This window comes from Cydia strobilella, chromosome Z (genome assembly GCF_947568885.1).
Source record: "Cydia strobilella chromosome Z, ilCydStro3.1, whole genome shotgun sequence".
NCBI classification, from domain to species: Eukaryota; Metazoa; Arthropoda; class Insecta; order Lepidoptera; family Tortricidae; genus Cydia; species Cydia strobilella.
In genome coordinates, this window is record NC_086068.1 from 9,707,387 (window position 1) to 9,723,951 (window position 16,565).

The window sequence follows — 16,565 nt, forward strand, 5'->3', positions numbered from 1 at the left end:
AGGTAACATCCATTAGAAATTTCAAGTGAAATTTCACAATAACCCACTACATGTAACAAATGGTCATCTCAAAATGCTTATGGGATGGTTAGTGTGAGGTGAGCTTCGAATAGGATTTCAGTCACATCAGATAGTCTTATTGAGCCCCTGTTTTAAACCGTATAATTTTCAAGGTTAAAAGTTTTTCCCTCAATATATCTGGGCTCTAAAGACCACTTTAAGTAAAACAATGATTCTTTTTCATTTTTGCAATAAATAAATCGATAAGTACAACACATTATTTTACTTTAATATCAAGAAGCGGCGATCGAGGCTGAGGTAACAACAACGCACCCAAAGTAAAAGTCAGTCCTAAACTTAAAATTCTAATTTCAAGTGAATGAATTAATGATATATCCGATATAAGCATTTTATTTTGACGTATTCATCATTACAAGTGATATTTTAATCCTCAAGTACTAAAGAAATCCGAAAATAATAAAACTGATATATTTTAGTGTGTCTCCGTCTTTACAGCGTGAAAAGAGAACATTTTCCAAGTAACTCCGAACGCTTGATTCAGCCAATCAAATATACCCACCCTCCGTCGAGTCTCCCGCGCCTCTTCTCTTTATAAGGCGAACTGCCTGGGAGGAGCCCGCAGTTTGTCTCCACCAATGCAGCAGCGCATCTCGGATTCAATAAACAACCACCTAAATTGAGCAATCATTTTTAATTTGTTTCATATAGCATCAGTTGTCAAATAATGAGTGGATCGGGAAAAGGGTTCCTCGGATTATGGTTGTACAGAAACGGTTCTGAGTGGGAGATGAAGAAGGATATGCCCCACCACCCCAAGCTAGGAGACATCGGCATGGCGTCGCAGCAGCCGGCGGCCGAGGGCGAGAGGATTTCGGTGATATTCTCGTTAAAAAACCAAGTTGGCGGCTTAGTCCGCGTCTTGTCTGTATTTCAGGACTTGGGTATAAACGTGCTCCATATTGAGTCCAGGAAATCTGCTACTGAAGTAGCTGACGTGAGTAGTCTTGACTGGTACATTGATTTTCATACATAAGTATAATTGTAGATTAAGTACAAATATATATCCAAATTATTTTAGGGAGATATACTTGTGGATGTGGAGTGTGATCCTCGTAGGATGGAGCAATTGAAAAGAATGCTCAAGCGCGAGGTTCAAGAGTTCGAAGTCATACAACCTCAAACCGGGGAGGTGTTTCCACCACCGACGCCGCTTTCTGCTGCCGCTAGTTTTGGTACCTACTTTTTCATACTTGACTATTATATAACCCCGTAACAAATGCGTAGTTTAAAGCCTCTTTAAGACGACGAAACTTTCTAAGTACATAAAAAGTTTAACAACTTAGCACAATAGAGTATTTTTCAAATTTGCCAAATAGCTCTTTTAATTCCTATGACGTTATTTCTATTGGTCTTTGTTAGATTTCGGTGAGATGCCTTGGTTTCCGAGGAAGATCTCGGACCTCGACCGCGCGCAGAACGTGTTGATGTACGGCTCCGAGTTGGATGCTGACCACCCCGGCTTCAAGGACCCCGTGTACCGCAAGCGGCGCGAGCAGTTCGCTGCCATCGCCAACAACTACAAGTAGTAAGTATAAACTTTTCTACGCATTGCGATGTTTAATTTAACAAACATTTAATGCTAATGTGTCATGTTCTAGGGAGGGACAATATGATGCATGGCATTCCGCTGCCAAACATCGGCTTTGTTAGACAGTGCGAATCCTATACCAAAGATAGGTATAACTCCGTAATAGATGGATACAGTCTAAGGAAAAAACGTGCCTCGAAAATCAAGAAAATTTGATTCTCGTTCAGAGGGCGCTACTAGTTTTGGCCTACAGTCGTATAGATCAAATCATAAAAATCATAAAAATAATTAATGCAAATAAATAAATCATTTATCTATATTTAAATACATTCTATCGTATTTTTATAAATCTTCATTTTTAGTTTTAAAGTGTGTCGACAGATGGTATTGAATTTACTGGGGTTACAAAATTTACTATGACAGTAACGCTCTAGTATCAGTTACTCTATGCCTATACGTACTAAGTAGGTACAAGTACTATTAATCAATTATGTGCCTAAACTTAGGATAACACGACACAACGAGGACTGTTATAAGCAGTAAGACTCTCAGGTTTGGAAGAAACCAACTGGAACCTATTTATAGTCTTCCAAAAGATAACCTCAAAATCATAGAATTCTCAATTACCTACCTTTTCCCGCAATTAATTTTTATAGAACTTTGTGAAACATGATATGTCATATTTATTATTGTCATGTTACAGTAGGTTTAATGCGTGGCATATCTTACATACATAATACATACAAATGGAGCGACAGTCTTATGCCTGCGAAATATGTAGTTTATATTTTTACATAAATTTTAACTCAAACTCATCGATATTCTTTTCAGATATCATTGAAACTGAGTTAAAACCTTATTGCTTATATTATAACCACTCCCACAGTAGACACGAATCTAACGACCACACAGGTTAAATTCTGTGAATATTTTTTAGTTATTTAAAACAAATACCTAAAGGTTTTGTAGGTAGTTTTTATTTCAGATTACCTTTTTTTCTCTAATTTTGTTATTAATTAAGTTTGTTTCCTGTTTTAATAAATATTTTTTCTTAATTTCTTTCGAGGTACGACTAACATTTCAAAAAACAAAAATACATTGAAGCTTGCTACAGCAATAAAAACTATAATAATTATTCACTACTTTATTTTATTACTTATTAAATATTTATTAATTTATTGTTTTTATTTTAACACTCAGAAGTTTTAACAGGGAAGATTCTATCGCCAACTTGGGGACCAGTGATCCAGAAAGGATGTGTGTGTGCGCGCGGGTATTTTTAATGTTTCGTGTCGGACTATTGACAATAATGAACTAAATAACATAATTATGTGTAGTGGGTGGTTTGAAATTGTGATGTCTACCCCAAACTTTTTCATAGACTAGTCGTCGGATAGTTATGCAAATCTCTGTTTTGACATTTTGCTGGGACCATTATTTGCCACCACGACTGAATCCTAATGGAATCCTGCGTCGCATCGTCGGAACGGAAATAAAGATGATAAAATAAATTCGCGACCCGGGCATTAATATGTTTTAACATTTATTGAAAACGCGAAAGTTTTAAATGTTATAGATAATTAATACATTAATCAAAAAGAATGAAAATGCATTAAAAATACTAAGCCATAATACCTACACACCAGATAAATCAAAACCGTACTCCGTTTACAAGTGCAAAGTGCCCGATATTATTGTATTAACGTAATTTGTAGTCATTATTAATTTCATAGGGACACAGGTAACCGATTTATTAGAATAGAGTTTTTCGGAATCATATATCATGTAGTAGGTATACATACAATCGTTACTTAACCTTTATTGTCAATAACTGAACATGTTATCGTAAACATTCCTTTTTTTTATAGCGGCCAACCGATACCGAAAGTGCAATATACTGAAGTTGAAATAAAAACATGGTAAGTTTACTAAGTTGTTTGTAGAGTTAAGGGTCCCCGGCAAGGTTCTCCATACAAACGTAGTTACGCTCTTATTTTAAAACGAGTAGCTAGTTTGCTCTGAAACTTTGTATTTGCAATAGGATAAGGTATATCTATGTCTATAATTAATTTATGTAGCTTCAGATACCATAGTAATAAAAATACAGCGAATTTAAGTTTTTCATACAAAAGTTGTATTAGCTCTATGTCATTTGTTTTATAAACTGGAGCTATATAAATTAATTACAAACCTAGATATACCTCATGTCATTGTATGTGCAAAGTTTCATTACAATCCAACACGTAGTTTTAAAATGAGAATGAAACTCCGTTTGTATGGGAAGGTGAAATTCGACCGAGCTTGCCGGGGACTTGTTACACACATAGTTTTTTTTTAAAGTAACTTATTGTAGGTACCTGCACACTTTTATAGCCGATTGAATAAAGGATGACTCACGTTAGACCGGGCCGTGACCGGGCCGGAGCTTCCGGCTTTTCTATGGAAAGCATCACGTGATCACCTGTCATGTCATAGAAAAGTAAGCGCCAGAAGCTCCGGCCCGGTCACGGCCCGGTCTAACGTGAGTCATCCTTTATACGCCATCAAAGCATTGGGCTCGACAAAACGAATAATAATAGCCCAAGCAAATCGCCTACAAGGTTGGGGATGTTTTTGTAAGTACATTCATCTTGTTAATGAAACTCGATAGCTTCAGTTTTAATACACAAGTATCAGTCTTGTGTATTAAAACTGAATCATATTAATATATGCATAAAATCTTCCGTCAGGCATGCGTACATACATACATTATATTAATTTAGAGGAAGACGATAATATGCTATGTACTAATCAAATATTATTTCATAATAATAATAAAGTTCTGTTCCCGAGAGTCGGTCAGGGTCTCCGTCTCCGGCGTGTCTTCGTCGGTCGGAGTGGACCCCATGACTGGTCGGGGGGGACAAGCAGGACTTTCGGCTCTAGCTTGCCTTCATTGGCCGTCCAGAGAGGAGTCGTTAGCTCGTTAGGTATATGCTCCAGGGGTGCGTGTTGTTCGCTTACGTAGTACGCTGCATAAGACGCGAGTTGGCATTGGTACAGCCACTGGGTAGAAAGCGGCGCACACCTCTTGACACCCCTGAGCCGCTTACACCGGTGTTGTTCATGATCGTCGTCACGACAGCAGTTTCAGGGGCCCAACTAGTGGGCGGAAAATTACCGCCTGCCTCGATAACTTGCGAAAACATTGTTATGGCGGGTGTCCGGATGTCTTTGCAATAACCCAGTCTCATTGTCCACCCAAACTTTAATCCATAGACCGGTAAACTGTTCACTTTTTCTACAATAGTCCCAATACCTCTACGTGTTGGATCTATATCCCCACGCAAGCCTATCAAAAGACCGGGATTTATACGCAACGTAAACTAATAATAACGAATAAAAGGAACATAATAACAACCGACAAAAAATAATTAAACAAAACAAGAGAACCTACTCATACAAAACAATAAGTCAAAATTAGTTTTCACCAAGGCATTTTGCAAAAACTAGCTTTGACTGATAATCCCAGTTAAAACTAGTTTTACCGACAAGGGAAAACGCGTTTTTACTAAAAACGGGTTTTACGGTAACATATATACGTTGTGCTTTTTATTGTTGTCTTGATTAGCGTGTAAAAGAAAGTAAGAATATTGATTATTGTAAATATTTATACTGTAGCAAACAAATTTTTTCAGTAGCAATAAAATAATTTAACTATACCTACTCATCTCTTTTCTTGGGCTGATAATACCGGTGTAATAAACAGGCAGTATGATTTTCTCTGCATATGCTTCAGCGAAAAGTGACTTGCCAAACTACAGCTCTATCTACTACTTGCCCCTGTCAGTGGAACATTTATTTTAATTTTTCTTAAATTATTTGTTGTTTTTTTTTGCTTTTATCTTTATTTATAATTAACATGTAACACTAACATAGCCTTTTAAGTTTGTACTACAACTAACATTTTTATGGACACTATGTCTGAAATAAACAATTTTAATGTTTAATTTTAAATATCAATTAAGTAAGTTTCTTCTCTCCGCCCTTAAGTGTGTGCGTGCAATGATTGTACTAATCAAGGCGATGATCACAGGGGGATAATCTTCCGAGAGCTGCACAAGCTCTACCTGGTGCACGCTTGCGAGGAATACCTGGAGAACTGGCCGCAACTCGTGAAGTATTGTGGCTACAGGGAAGACAACTTACCCCAGGTATGTAAGAAACAAATACGCTTAAACGAGACTGTCACCTAACAGGGAGTGAAATCGCATAAACGAATAAGCCATTCAAATATAAGTAATGTTAATACGTCAGCTAGCGCATTCTAGAATGCCCCAGCACGGCTATAAGTTTAGGGCCAATCAAGGACAAGAACATATGCGTTGAGCTAAGGAACTTCCCACATATTCAAAAAACTTAGCACACCCTTGTTAATTTGTGTGTTTTTATAACCAACACAAATGTCTAAACCTCGTTTGTTTTAGCATTAGAATAATGGTAAACAATCTTGACATGTCTTTTTCTTCGAGCAACGCCAGCTCCCGTAGACGTACACGTAGGAAGGAAGGCGGCTTTCGGAGTCGCACTATTTCCCCTCTGCCGAGGTACAAGAGCAACTTATCTAGCGCGGGTAATAAAACTAGTTGCGCTCGGATTTTAAACTAGCCAGAGTCTAGTTGCGTGAGTGATCACTGCAGCAGAAAAAAATGCCCAGTTGCTCGGTTTTTTGTTATAAAAACAGGCAGAATACATCAAATTTACAAAAAGATGGTGTTACATTTCACATGTAAGTTTTTTAAATACATTATTACGTTTAATTACATTTAAACACCAAATTATTATATTTTAGTCTGACGTAACAAACGAAAAAAACGGCCAAGTGCGAGTCGGACTCGCGCACCGATGGTTCCGTACTTTTTAGTATTTGTTGTTATGGCAGCAACAGAAATACATCATGTGTGAAAATTTAAACTGTCTAGCTATTACGGTTCCTGAGATACAGCCTGGTGACAGACAGACGGACAGACGGACAGCGAAGTCTTAGTAATAGGGTCCCGTATTTACCCTTTGGGTAAGGAACCCTAAAAACAAGTTTTGTATGAAAAACTTAAATTCGCAGACGTTTCTGCTTGTTAAAAATTAATTTAGATAAGTATCTTTTCGTGAGAACTATTATATAATCTGTGCTATAGACCTGTAAAAAAGTAATAAATACCTACTGTTTTTGATTGTTGAAAATGTTTCAATTGGTTAACTTTCTCCTTAATATGATAAATGCCCTAACTTATCGATTGTGTTTCGATGTTGTTGTTGTGTTTTAATTTTTAATTTTGTTTAAAGAAATTTTATTCAATTGTGTTTTAGTTTTTTTTAATGGTTATAAATTATAACCATTAAAAAAAAGGATATCATCGAAATGATAAGAGGTTGAAGAAAATCATCAGAATGACAAAGATTGCGTAGAATAACCATTATATATTATAAGTTATAATATATACCAACCCATGGTTTTACAAACGGAGATACCAAAAAAATAATGGAAGTTTAAATTCGAAACCTTTAGCTTTCTGTTTTTCTAGTTTCCAGAAAAAAAATTGGACACATGTGCATACTGGTTGAAATATATCAATTACCTATCGACGTTACTTTCAGCTGGAGGACGTCAGCGCGTTCCTGAAGAGGAAGACTGGCTTCCAGCTCCGCCCAGTGGCCGGATACCTCTCTCCACGCGACTTTCTCTCCGGCCTCGCCTTTCGAGTCTTCCACTGCACCCAGTACATTCGCCATTCTTCCGATCCATTTTACACTCCAGAGCCGTAAGTTTTATTCGCCTAAACGTCGATTTTAAGGTATTCTTAAGGTTCTGAAATTACTACGTATGACATAGACTGACCCTATCTTAAGATATAAGAGGATAGTGGACGACATTCTCTCCAAAGAAACGTAGTCTCCATTTTCCTCCCTGGATATTGTATTTTTTTTCACTTATAGTTATATTTCGCCATGTCCGTCTGTCTATCCATCTGTCTATCCAAGGCTTATTTGCTCCGTGATCGTTAGTGCTAGGAAGCTGCAATTTGGCATGAATATCAATAAATCCCGACAAAGTATTGTTATTTAAAAAGTAAAATTTCATAGCTTTTGGAATTCCTTGTATAAATAAATAAAACAAAAAAAAAGTTTTTTGGGTACCTCCCCTACACGCTTCGCGTAAAGTGGGGATGTGAATTTAAACAAATACAGAAACAAACTACTCCTATATTCAACTAAAATGTAAATTACAAACAATTTTTCACAATTCTACTTTCGTAACAGCAAAAAGGTAAAAAAACCAACAAACAATGACAACTACAGTAATGGCGGCAATTCGCTCCTCCGTCAAGACGAATGTTTTTTTTTAAATTATAGACAAACGAATGAAGTCCCTATTCTCATGTCACTCGGGATCAAATGTCGTGCGGTTTATATTAAAAAAACATACTGAATTGACATTTCGTTTCGATAACTGTTTTAATATCTATGGATACTAGAGTAGGGACCCATTTGAGTTCCGACAGCTGTTCCAAATTTAAACTCATAACTTTCAAAAATCTATAACATAATAACATTAAAGTACAGATTTTACCTAAAGTAAGTAAGTAAAATTGGTTGTAATAATGCTGGTCATTTCCTACGGTTTCTGAACGCATTTTAGAGCACTAACGATATGTGCGTAGATAATAGTTATTTACGATACAAGTGCGGAAAAGAGGAAATTCGAAACGAGTGGCGATAAATTAAAACACGACCGTAGGGAGTGTTTTAAATCGACACGAGTTGCGAATTACCTATTCGCACGTATATCGTACAACGTTTTACAGTACATATGGCCCTTTAAACTTTTGACATATGCACGAAAAGTGCTCTTTACGCACTAGTGCGAGAAAGTAGCACCATATGTACTGTAGAATATATTTTTTATGTGAAACGTGAGTGAAATGTTTTTAAAAAATCCGTAGGGGTCGGATCAAAAACTAAATAATGAAGTCCGGCTCACGCTTGACTGCACATTTTTAATAGGTTTTCCTGTAATCTATAGGTAAAGAACAATTTTGTGTATTTTTTTCAAAATTTTTGACCCAGTAGTTTCGGAGATAAAGGGGGGAATGATCATTTTTTGGCTATTTTCTTAAATAACTTCTGAACTATTTATTTTAAAATTACAAAAAAAAATATTTTAGATTCTCACAATGAACTCTTTCATTTGATATGTAACACGATATAGTTTAAAAAACTTAATTTTTTAATTTTCTCATTTACCCCCCAAAAGTGGCCCCTATATTTAAAATTCATTTGTTTACGTTACATGTTCGTCTTTGGGTCACACACTTTCATATGTGTACCAAATTTCAACTTAATTGGTCCAGTAGTTTCGGAGAAAATAGCCTGTGACAGACGGACAGACAGACAGACAGCCAGACAGACGCACGAGTGATCCTATAAGGGTTCCGTTTTTTTCCTTTGATGTACGGAACCCTAAAAATTGAATCGTTTTAAATTAATTTACCTTGTATTGCTAGAGAAGGATTCCAAGGAAATGACGAAACGAAACGAACGACGAAACGACGTCGGTGATCCGAGTGGCGACGCTAGCCATTTAGACGACAGATCCGGACAATGCCAACGAGGAGGTTATGTCAAGCAAACGTCGGCTAGCCAGGCGATCATACACCCGTTAACCTAAAACCTGCCAAGTGCGAGTCGGGCTCATGCACGAAGGGTTCCGTACCATTACGCACAAAAACGGCAAATAAAAAATTAATTATTATAAAACAAAAAACCCGACTGCACACTAAAAAGAGGAAAACAAGCCCCACAAGAAATATTGTTTAATCAAATGCTAAAACCAAGCTATGGAATGTAATCGATAGTTAAATAAATAAAAACTTATTCTAAATACTAACTAAATATAATTTATAAATGTTGATGGTAAGTATCGCAGGCGGGGACCAACACAGGGTCTTAACCCTGAGTGAGTGAGTCATCCTTAGATGACTCACGTTAGACCGGGCCGTGACCGGGCCGGAGCTTCCGGCGCTTCGTTTTCTATGGAAAGCATCACGTGATCACCTGTCATGTCATAGAAAAGTAAGCGCCGAAAGCTCCGGCCCGGTCACGGCCCGGTCTAACGTGAGTCATCCTTTACTTATAGTCATTTAGGTCGTTGGTTATTAAGTTCACTATTTAGCAGAATGTTACTTAGGTAGGTATTTTCGTTGGTGGCGGTCAAGTTGGTCCCCGCCTGCGATACTTACCATCAACATTTATAAATTATATTTAGTTAGTATTTAGAATAAGTTTTTATTTATTTAACTATCGATTACATTCCATAGCTTGGTTTTAGCATTTGATTAAACAATATTTAGTGTGGGGCTTGTTTTCTTCTTTTTAGTGTGCAGTCGGGTTTTTTGTTTTATATATTTTTTTTATAACTTTTTAGTTGAAAAATAGAACAAGTTATTACTTTATAATTTTCAAATCGGATGAGGAAGTATCGAAAAAAATTACTTCGTCGGCAAGTCGACCGTCAATGACGTGTGCCCTCATGTCATGCGCGTGTGCCCGCGTTGGGCACTCGAGAATATCCCCCTCCGTACCGCACCAGGCGCCACAAGGCAGACCACGCCCTTTTTTGCTCGCTACCAGACCGCTACGCGAAAGGTGCGCGGGAATTGCAGAACAAGTTAGTTGCTCATTGCTTGCTGACGCGTGGGTGGCTTGCGTTTACGAATAATTAACATGTTCATGTAGGAATTTCGGGGTAAAATGTCCTATGATACTCCCGTGATCAAGACGAATCTAATGATACCTTATACATCAAATTCTTTCAAAGTGAAAGTAAAGAAAATATTATCTCTGTATCCCGTAGGACTTTCGGGATAAAATGTATCCTATGAAACTCCCGTGATCAAGACGAATCTAACGATACCTCATACATCAAAATCCATCAAACCGGTTAGGCTACAGGAGGCTACAAAGACATAGACATACATACATACATACATACCATTTGGCAGTCGGGTAAAAACACGTTTGTTGTATGGGAGCCCCACTTAATTATTTATTTTATTCTGTTTTTAGTATTTGTCGTTATCGCGGCAACAGAAATATTTACATCATCTGTGAAAATGTAAACTGTCTAGCTATCACGGTTCATGAGATACAGGCTGGTGACAGACAGACAGATGTACAGTGGAGTCTTAGTAATTAGCGTCCCGTTTTTACCTTTAGGGTACGGAACCCTAAAAATCATACTATATACATGGACTGCTTTTTTGTGTAAGTAAATATACTTGTATGCTATTTCAGTGACTGCTGCCACGAGCTGCTAGGGCACATGCCGTTGCTCGCCAATTCATCCTTCGCACAATTCTCGCAAGAGCTGGGACTAGCTTCTCTGGGTGCATCTGACGAAGACATTGACAAGTTGGCCACGGTAGTAAAATTTCATTTAATTTTTTTAGTGTTTTTGGGAAGGTGCTCTTAAGGATCGATTCTTATATAGCGTGAGTCAAATCTTGGAAGCTACAAATCAGAACACCTTTTCTGATATTCGATAGGGCTCAAATTTGGTGTATTTATATAAGACCGGTGACAATACAATACATATTAAGGTGTCCTCGAACTAATTAAAACTTAGTGGCAGTACTTCAGAAAGAAACTCAAAATCATGAAATTTATGTCAATTATTTATGTTTTTCCGCGATGGATAAAAAAAATACTTTGTAGGTAAAACATGATTATGCAAGTTCAAATCTGGCTTGGCTTCCAATGCTTCCATACATCCAACGGCAATCTTTTTTTAAACTTGTTAAAATTAATCTAGTTAATTTACTACACTGCGTTTTAATTATTGGACTATTGGTAGTTAAAATAAATACGTTTATTTCAGCTTTATTTCTTCACCGTGGAGTTCGGTCTTTGCCGTTCCCCGGACGGCTCGTTCCGCATTTATGGCGCCGGCCTGCTTTCCTCTGTGTCCGAACTGAAGCACGCCCTAGCCACGAGCGCCAAACACAAGCGCTTCGACCCCGAAGTCACCGTCAATGAAACCTGCATCATCACTTCCTACCAGAACGCTTATTACTATACGGATTCGTTCGAAGAGGCCAAAGAAAAGATGCGGTCAGTATGGTAAACATTGTCCTTCAGGCACTACGGAATCCTGTGGGAAACCACGTTTCCACTAGGCTGTTTTGATTTGTTGACGTTGGGGGAAACGATCTATTGTGGCCATGGATGTGGTTTCCATGTTGTCCCAACTCCCACGTAGCTCAGAATAATGTTCACAACTGGTGATATTATAAAAGCTTACTTTGCCCTTACTTTTTTAGGGTTCCGTACCCAAAGGGTAAAAACGGGACCCTATTACTAAGACTTCGCCGTCTGTCTGTCTGTCCGTCTGTATCTCATGAACCGTGATAGCTAGACAGTTAAAATTTTCACAGATGATGTATTTCTGTTGCCGCTATAACAACGAATACTAAAAACAGAATAAAATAAATATTTAAGTGGGGCTCCCATACAACAAACGTGATTTTTTTGCCGTTTTTTTGCGTAATGGTATGGAACCCTTGGAACGCGAGTCCGACTCGCACTTGGCCGGTTTTTTTAGTTTTAAAACTTGTCTCCTAGCTCTGTCGTTGTATAATTAATTATGTGCAAGCAAACGTTTATTACAGTGCATTTGCTGAAGGTATCCAGCGTCCCTTCGGCGTGCGATACAACCCGTACACACAGAGCGTAGAGGTGCTAAGCAACGCCCAAAAGATAACGGCGCTCGTGCGGGAGTTGCGTGGCGACATCTGCATCGTGTCCTCCGCCATCAAGAAGATCTCCGCCCAGGACTCCACGCTCGACGTCGAGACTATCGCCAACATGTTGCACACCGGCTTACAGGTAGGTATATTATTTATTTATTTATTTAAGCTTTATTGCACAATACATGAATGTACAAAAGGCGGACTTAATGCCTTAAGGCATTCTCTTAAGGTACGCACAGAATCAATTTTTTTTTAATACTACGTCGGTGGCAAACAAGTATACGGCCCGCCTGATGTTAAGCAGTCTCCGTAGCCTATGTACGCCTGCAACTCCAAAACTCTGGCAAACACCAAAAGTTTAACTGTGTGTTAACAATAATCAACCCTAGCTCCGCGTAATTAACTGTGTTTCATAGGAAGAATCGCGTTTGTGTTATTCATCGCATAATCCAAAGGTGGATTATCTCGCCGCCGACGGAGTTAAGGATGACTCACGTTAGACCGGGCCGTGTCCGGGCCGGACCTTCCGGCGCTTCGTTTTCTATGGTAAGCATCACGTGATCACCTGTCATGTCATAGAAAAGTAAGCGCCGGAAGCTCCGGCCCGGACACGGCCCGGTCTAACATGATTCATCCTTTACTCTTTAATTAGGTCTATCACGTTCGGCTCAAAAACGCTCTAAAATCTTTTCAACAGATGTAAGCTGTATATAAAGCTGCTCTTGTGTCTGTTGACGCCAAAACATGTTACGCGTTTGCACCTTACTCCTTTTGAATATGAGGTGAAACATGTAAACATATATTAGACGTCGACTGTACAATGTGTTAGCCCCGAGCAACTAGAATATTCATACAGCACCGGTAACATGGTCGTGTTTTTGTCACTTGTCATATCATGCGTCACTTTCGCACTTACGTACTTGTTAGAGCGTGACAGGCATGGTGACAAATGAAAACAGCCGTCTATCTTAGCCCCGCTGTAGCTCATTATGTACGCAGGCTCCAAAATGCTTACGTTATTTGATGTTTCACGAGCAGTGGCGTAGTTAGGCGTGGGCGAAGTGGGCCGTCGCCAACGGCCTCGCGCCCCAAGGGGGGCCTCGCGCGAGGCCCCTTCGTGTACAGTACTAGGTTAGTTCACGCTACGCCACTGTTCACGAGGCGGAATGCTCATAGCATTGTAATGCATCATGCACACAGCGAATTAACAATTCTCTGGATGTTTTAATGTGCTCCTATTTCAGAACAGTTATAGAAACATTTAGAAAAGTACGTATAGGTAGTAAAAACGGTTCATTTTCAATATCATGTGCTTCAGATTCCAAAATATCAAGTAGATGTGTCAATGTTGGAATATTCCGACCAATACATATAACTGTTGATTTCTCCATGCTCCTCTATGTTATTGTTAGTTCTAAATTGTCCAGTATCACAAAACAAGATTCCTAGAAATAATATTTATAAATAATCCACTGCTTCTGGAAATACTTATTATTTAAACTCTTGTTTTTATTTTTAAGGCCTTCGGCTTTTTCCATCATGCACGGTTGAAGTGATAGCAACATCCTTTAAAAACGAATATCTGGGAGACCGAGCTTTGCTCGGAAAGCATATAAAAACTCGAAAATGCGCGTTTTCCCAGAGATAAGACCTAGCTAGATCGATATTTCGCCCCCAAAAACCCCCATATAGCAAATTTCATCGAAATCGTTAGAGCCGTTTCCGAGATCCCCAAAATATATATATATATATATGTATATATACATACATATACATATATATATATATATATATATATATATATATACAAGAGTTGCTTGTTTAAAGGTATAAGATAAGATATCGAAAAGCATTAATTGCTGCTATTTCAAAATTGAATGTTATTTTGTTTGTCCAGGTAGGAATTTGCGATTTTAATAAACTTGACAAACTTTCATGTTTTTTTAGGAAGAAGAGCGAAAAATAATGGTGATAAATGTTTTTTTTTTCATCATTCCTATGAATGGCATATAGCTGTTTCGTACGTAGGGTAGTTCGACTGTTCTGGACAATTTTATTGTGGTGGGTACTCGGGAAACAAGGCGTTTTAGGAGGCATATAAATTTTTTGTAGGTTTCACTGGTTTGTGTGATTTGGAAATAGAGACTGCGGTGCGGAAGGTATTTTAATACAATACAGGGGTCTACAATGGACAAAGTTCACCCATTTTGATTTTCTCTTTTTTTTTATTCATTGGTCTGATCTTGACAAAAATAAAACTGAGGATCTGTAAGGCTGTTTAATATAAATCCATACTCAAATTGAAGCAAACAACCGCCAACTTGCATTTTCAATTTTTTTAATTCAATAGCGTCGAAATAGATGTTTATGAATCTACTCTATATTTTTTTTCAATAACATTTACAAGATATATACAGTGGTACTACGTAAACGAAATTAATAACTAGCTTAAATCTAAAATAGGCCCTTGAGGCATTGTACCAAGGATGCTGGCGGCATTTCCCCGCTGTATCGCAATGCTGATACGTTGTGCGAGAAAGCCGCCAGCTCTTCGGTCACCAGTTACGTCAACCAGACGCTTCGCGATTTCTGCAAACATATCTACTCTATATAGTTTTTGGCGAAATGCGAGTTCTCTGTTCGGGGCGAACTACTAGTCATTGTTAAGTACACTAAAATATTTATTTGGCTGAATCAGATCACGTCTCAGAGGTTCCCTTTATTGGTTGTTGCAGGTGAGCGAGCGTAGCCCGCAGAGCACTTCCGGCGGCAGCTCGCCCAACTCTGACCGCGGCGCGTCTCCGAGGCCGGAGAATTAGATTGTACACTTCAGTCATTTACAGCATAATTTTTGTATTGAATTGCGAAAATGTAATTAAAACATTCGTTAGTTATAGATTCATCATTGCATTTCATATCTAATTAAACGTGTATTTTAACTTTTACCGCGCAATCAAGCCGTGTCTGGTAAACCTCATTATGATCATTTGAAACAATAGATGATAGTAGGTACAATACTATAGCAGTTTGCAATGAAATAGGTAACATAATAGTTTTGATTTTATACTCTTTTAACGAGAACAGGTTTTATTTTGACAAAGTATCAGGTAGTCGTCCAAAAACATTGTAGAAAAATAATATATCCCCGCGCAATTATTACAATAACAGTTCTACTTTCATATGACTGAAAGTGAAATTGTTATTAATAAACCCCAAGAATAGACTTGTGAGTTGCAGTAACTACTCGTATTTTGTTAGAGAATTGCTATTAGTGTAAAAGGTACTTAGGTGTAATTTATACAATTTAATATCACCTTGTGCCGTCATCTTTTATTATCTGAATAGAATCTTGGGTTTATCTTCATCTGCAAATCTTGATCGTTATAAATGGTCTAGTAGGTTTCATCGACATTTTGTTTGTTTTTGTAAACGTCTTGTCCATCTTTTATGTGTCTACATCGAAATGTGTCTCATTTGTCCCTTGCCACTTAAACTTTAGCGATTGTGTGAGTGCATATTTGTTTTCTTCCTAATTGTATCATTGTTAGTATTGTGTGTTTTGTTTATTATCAAGATACTTCTTTCTATTGCACGTTGTGTAGTGTTTATTTTTTTGTTTGGCCTTGCTGATGTAAGTCCCAGTATGGTATTGCACCCATATACTAGGTAGGAGACCAGTGTCCATTATAGGTTCTCATATCTTCGTGATATAACATTTCTTTGAATGACCAAAACATTTTCCATGTAATATTTTTCCTTATTTCTAACTCTTCCTAGTCGTTACTTCGTATAAATGATATTTGTTTTCCCAGATATATTTGTTAGTTATTTATATAATCAATAGTGTTTCCTTTTCAGTTGCTACATTCCTGCTTGCAAAATAAGGTTCAAGTGGTTTTTTATTTATTTATAGTGACAAAATGATCTTTTTATATTCAAGTTTCTGATGTCTTGAGCCCACCGGTTCTTTTTCAACTACTTGACAAACCATAAAATTTTCGGATCTCTTTTTAATTTTGATCTGGTTTCCGTTCCGTTCAAGTTTAACTCTGCTTGTGCTATTTACTAAGTAAACATATTTGATTATATTTATGTATTTCTGTTCCAATTTTGATGTCTTTAATAGACCATTCCAGATTGAGTGATGGCTTATGCTGTCGAAGGCTTGGCTG

The 16,565-nt window shown here is 37.7% G+C and overlaps 1 protein-coding gene across 1 annotated transcript; it reads left to right on the forward strand.

The window, feature by feature from the left end:
- Window positions 1-715: 715 nt before the first annotated feature.
- On the forward strand, window positions 716-15,227 carry LOC134754296 (tryptophan 5-hydroxylase 1). The gene is made up of 10 exons (XM_063690526.1): window positions 716-1,015; window positions 1,100-1,253; window positions 1,441-1,606; window positions 3,478-3,528; window positions 5,685-5,802; window positions 7,244-7,407; window positions 10,940-11,066; window positions 11,523-11,755; window positions 12,313-12,529; window positions 15,129-15,227. The coding sequence occupies exons 1-10, from the start codon at window positions 746-748 to the stop codon at window positions 15,210-15,212; spliced, it is 1,584 nt and encodes a 527-aa protein (XP_063546596.1). The 5' UTR covers window positions 716-745; the 3' UTR covers window positions 15,213-15,227.
- Window positions 15,228-16,565: the final 1,338 nt, after the last annotated feature.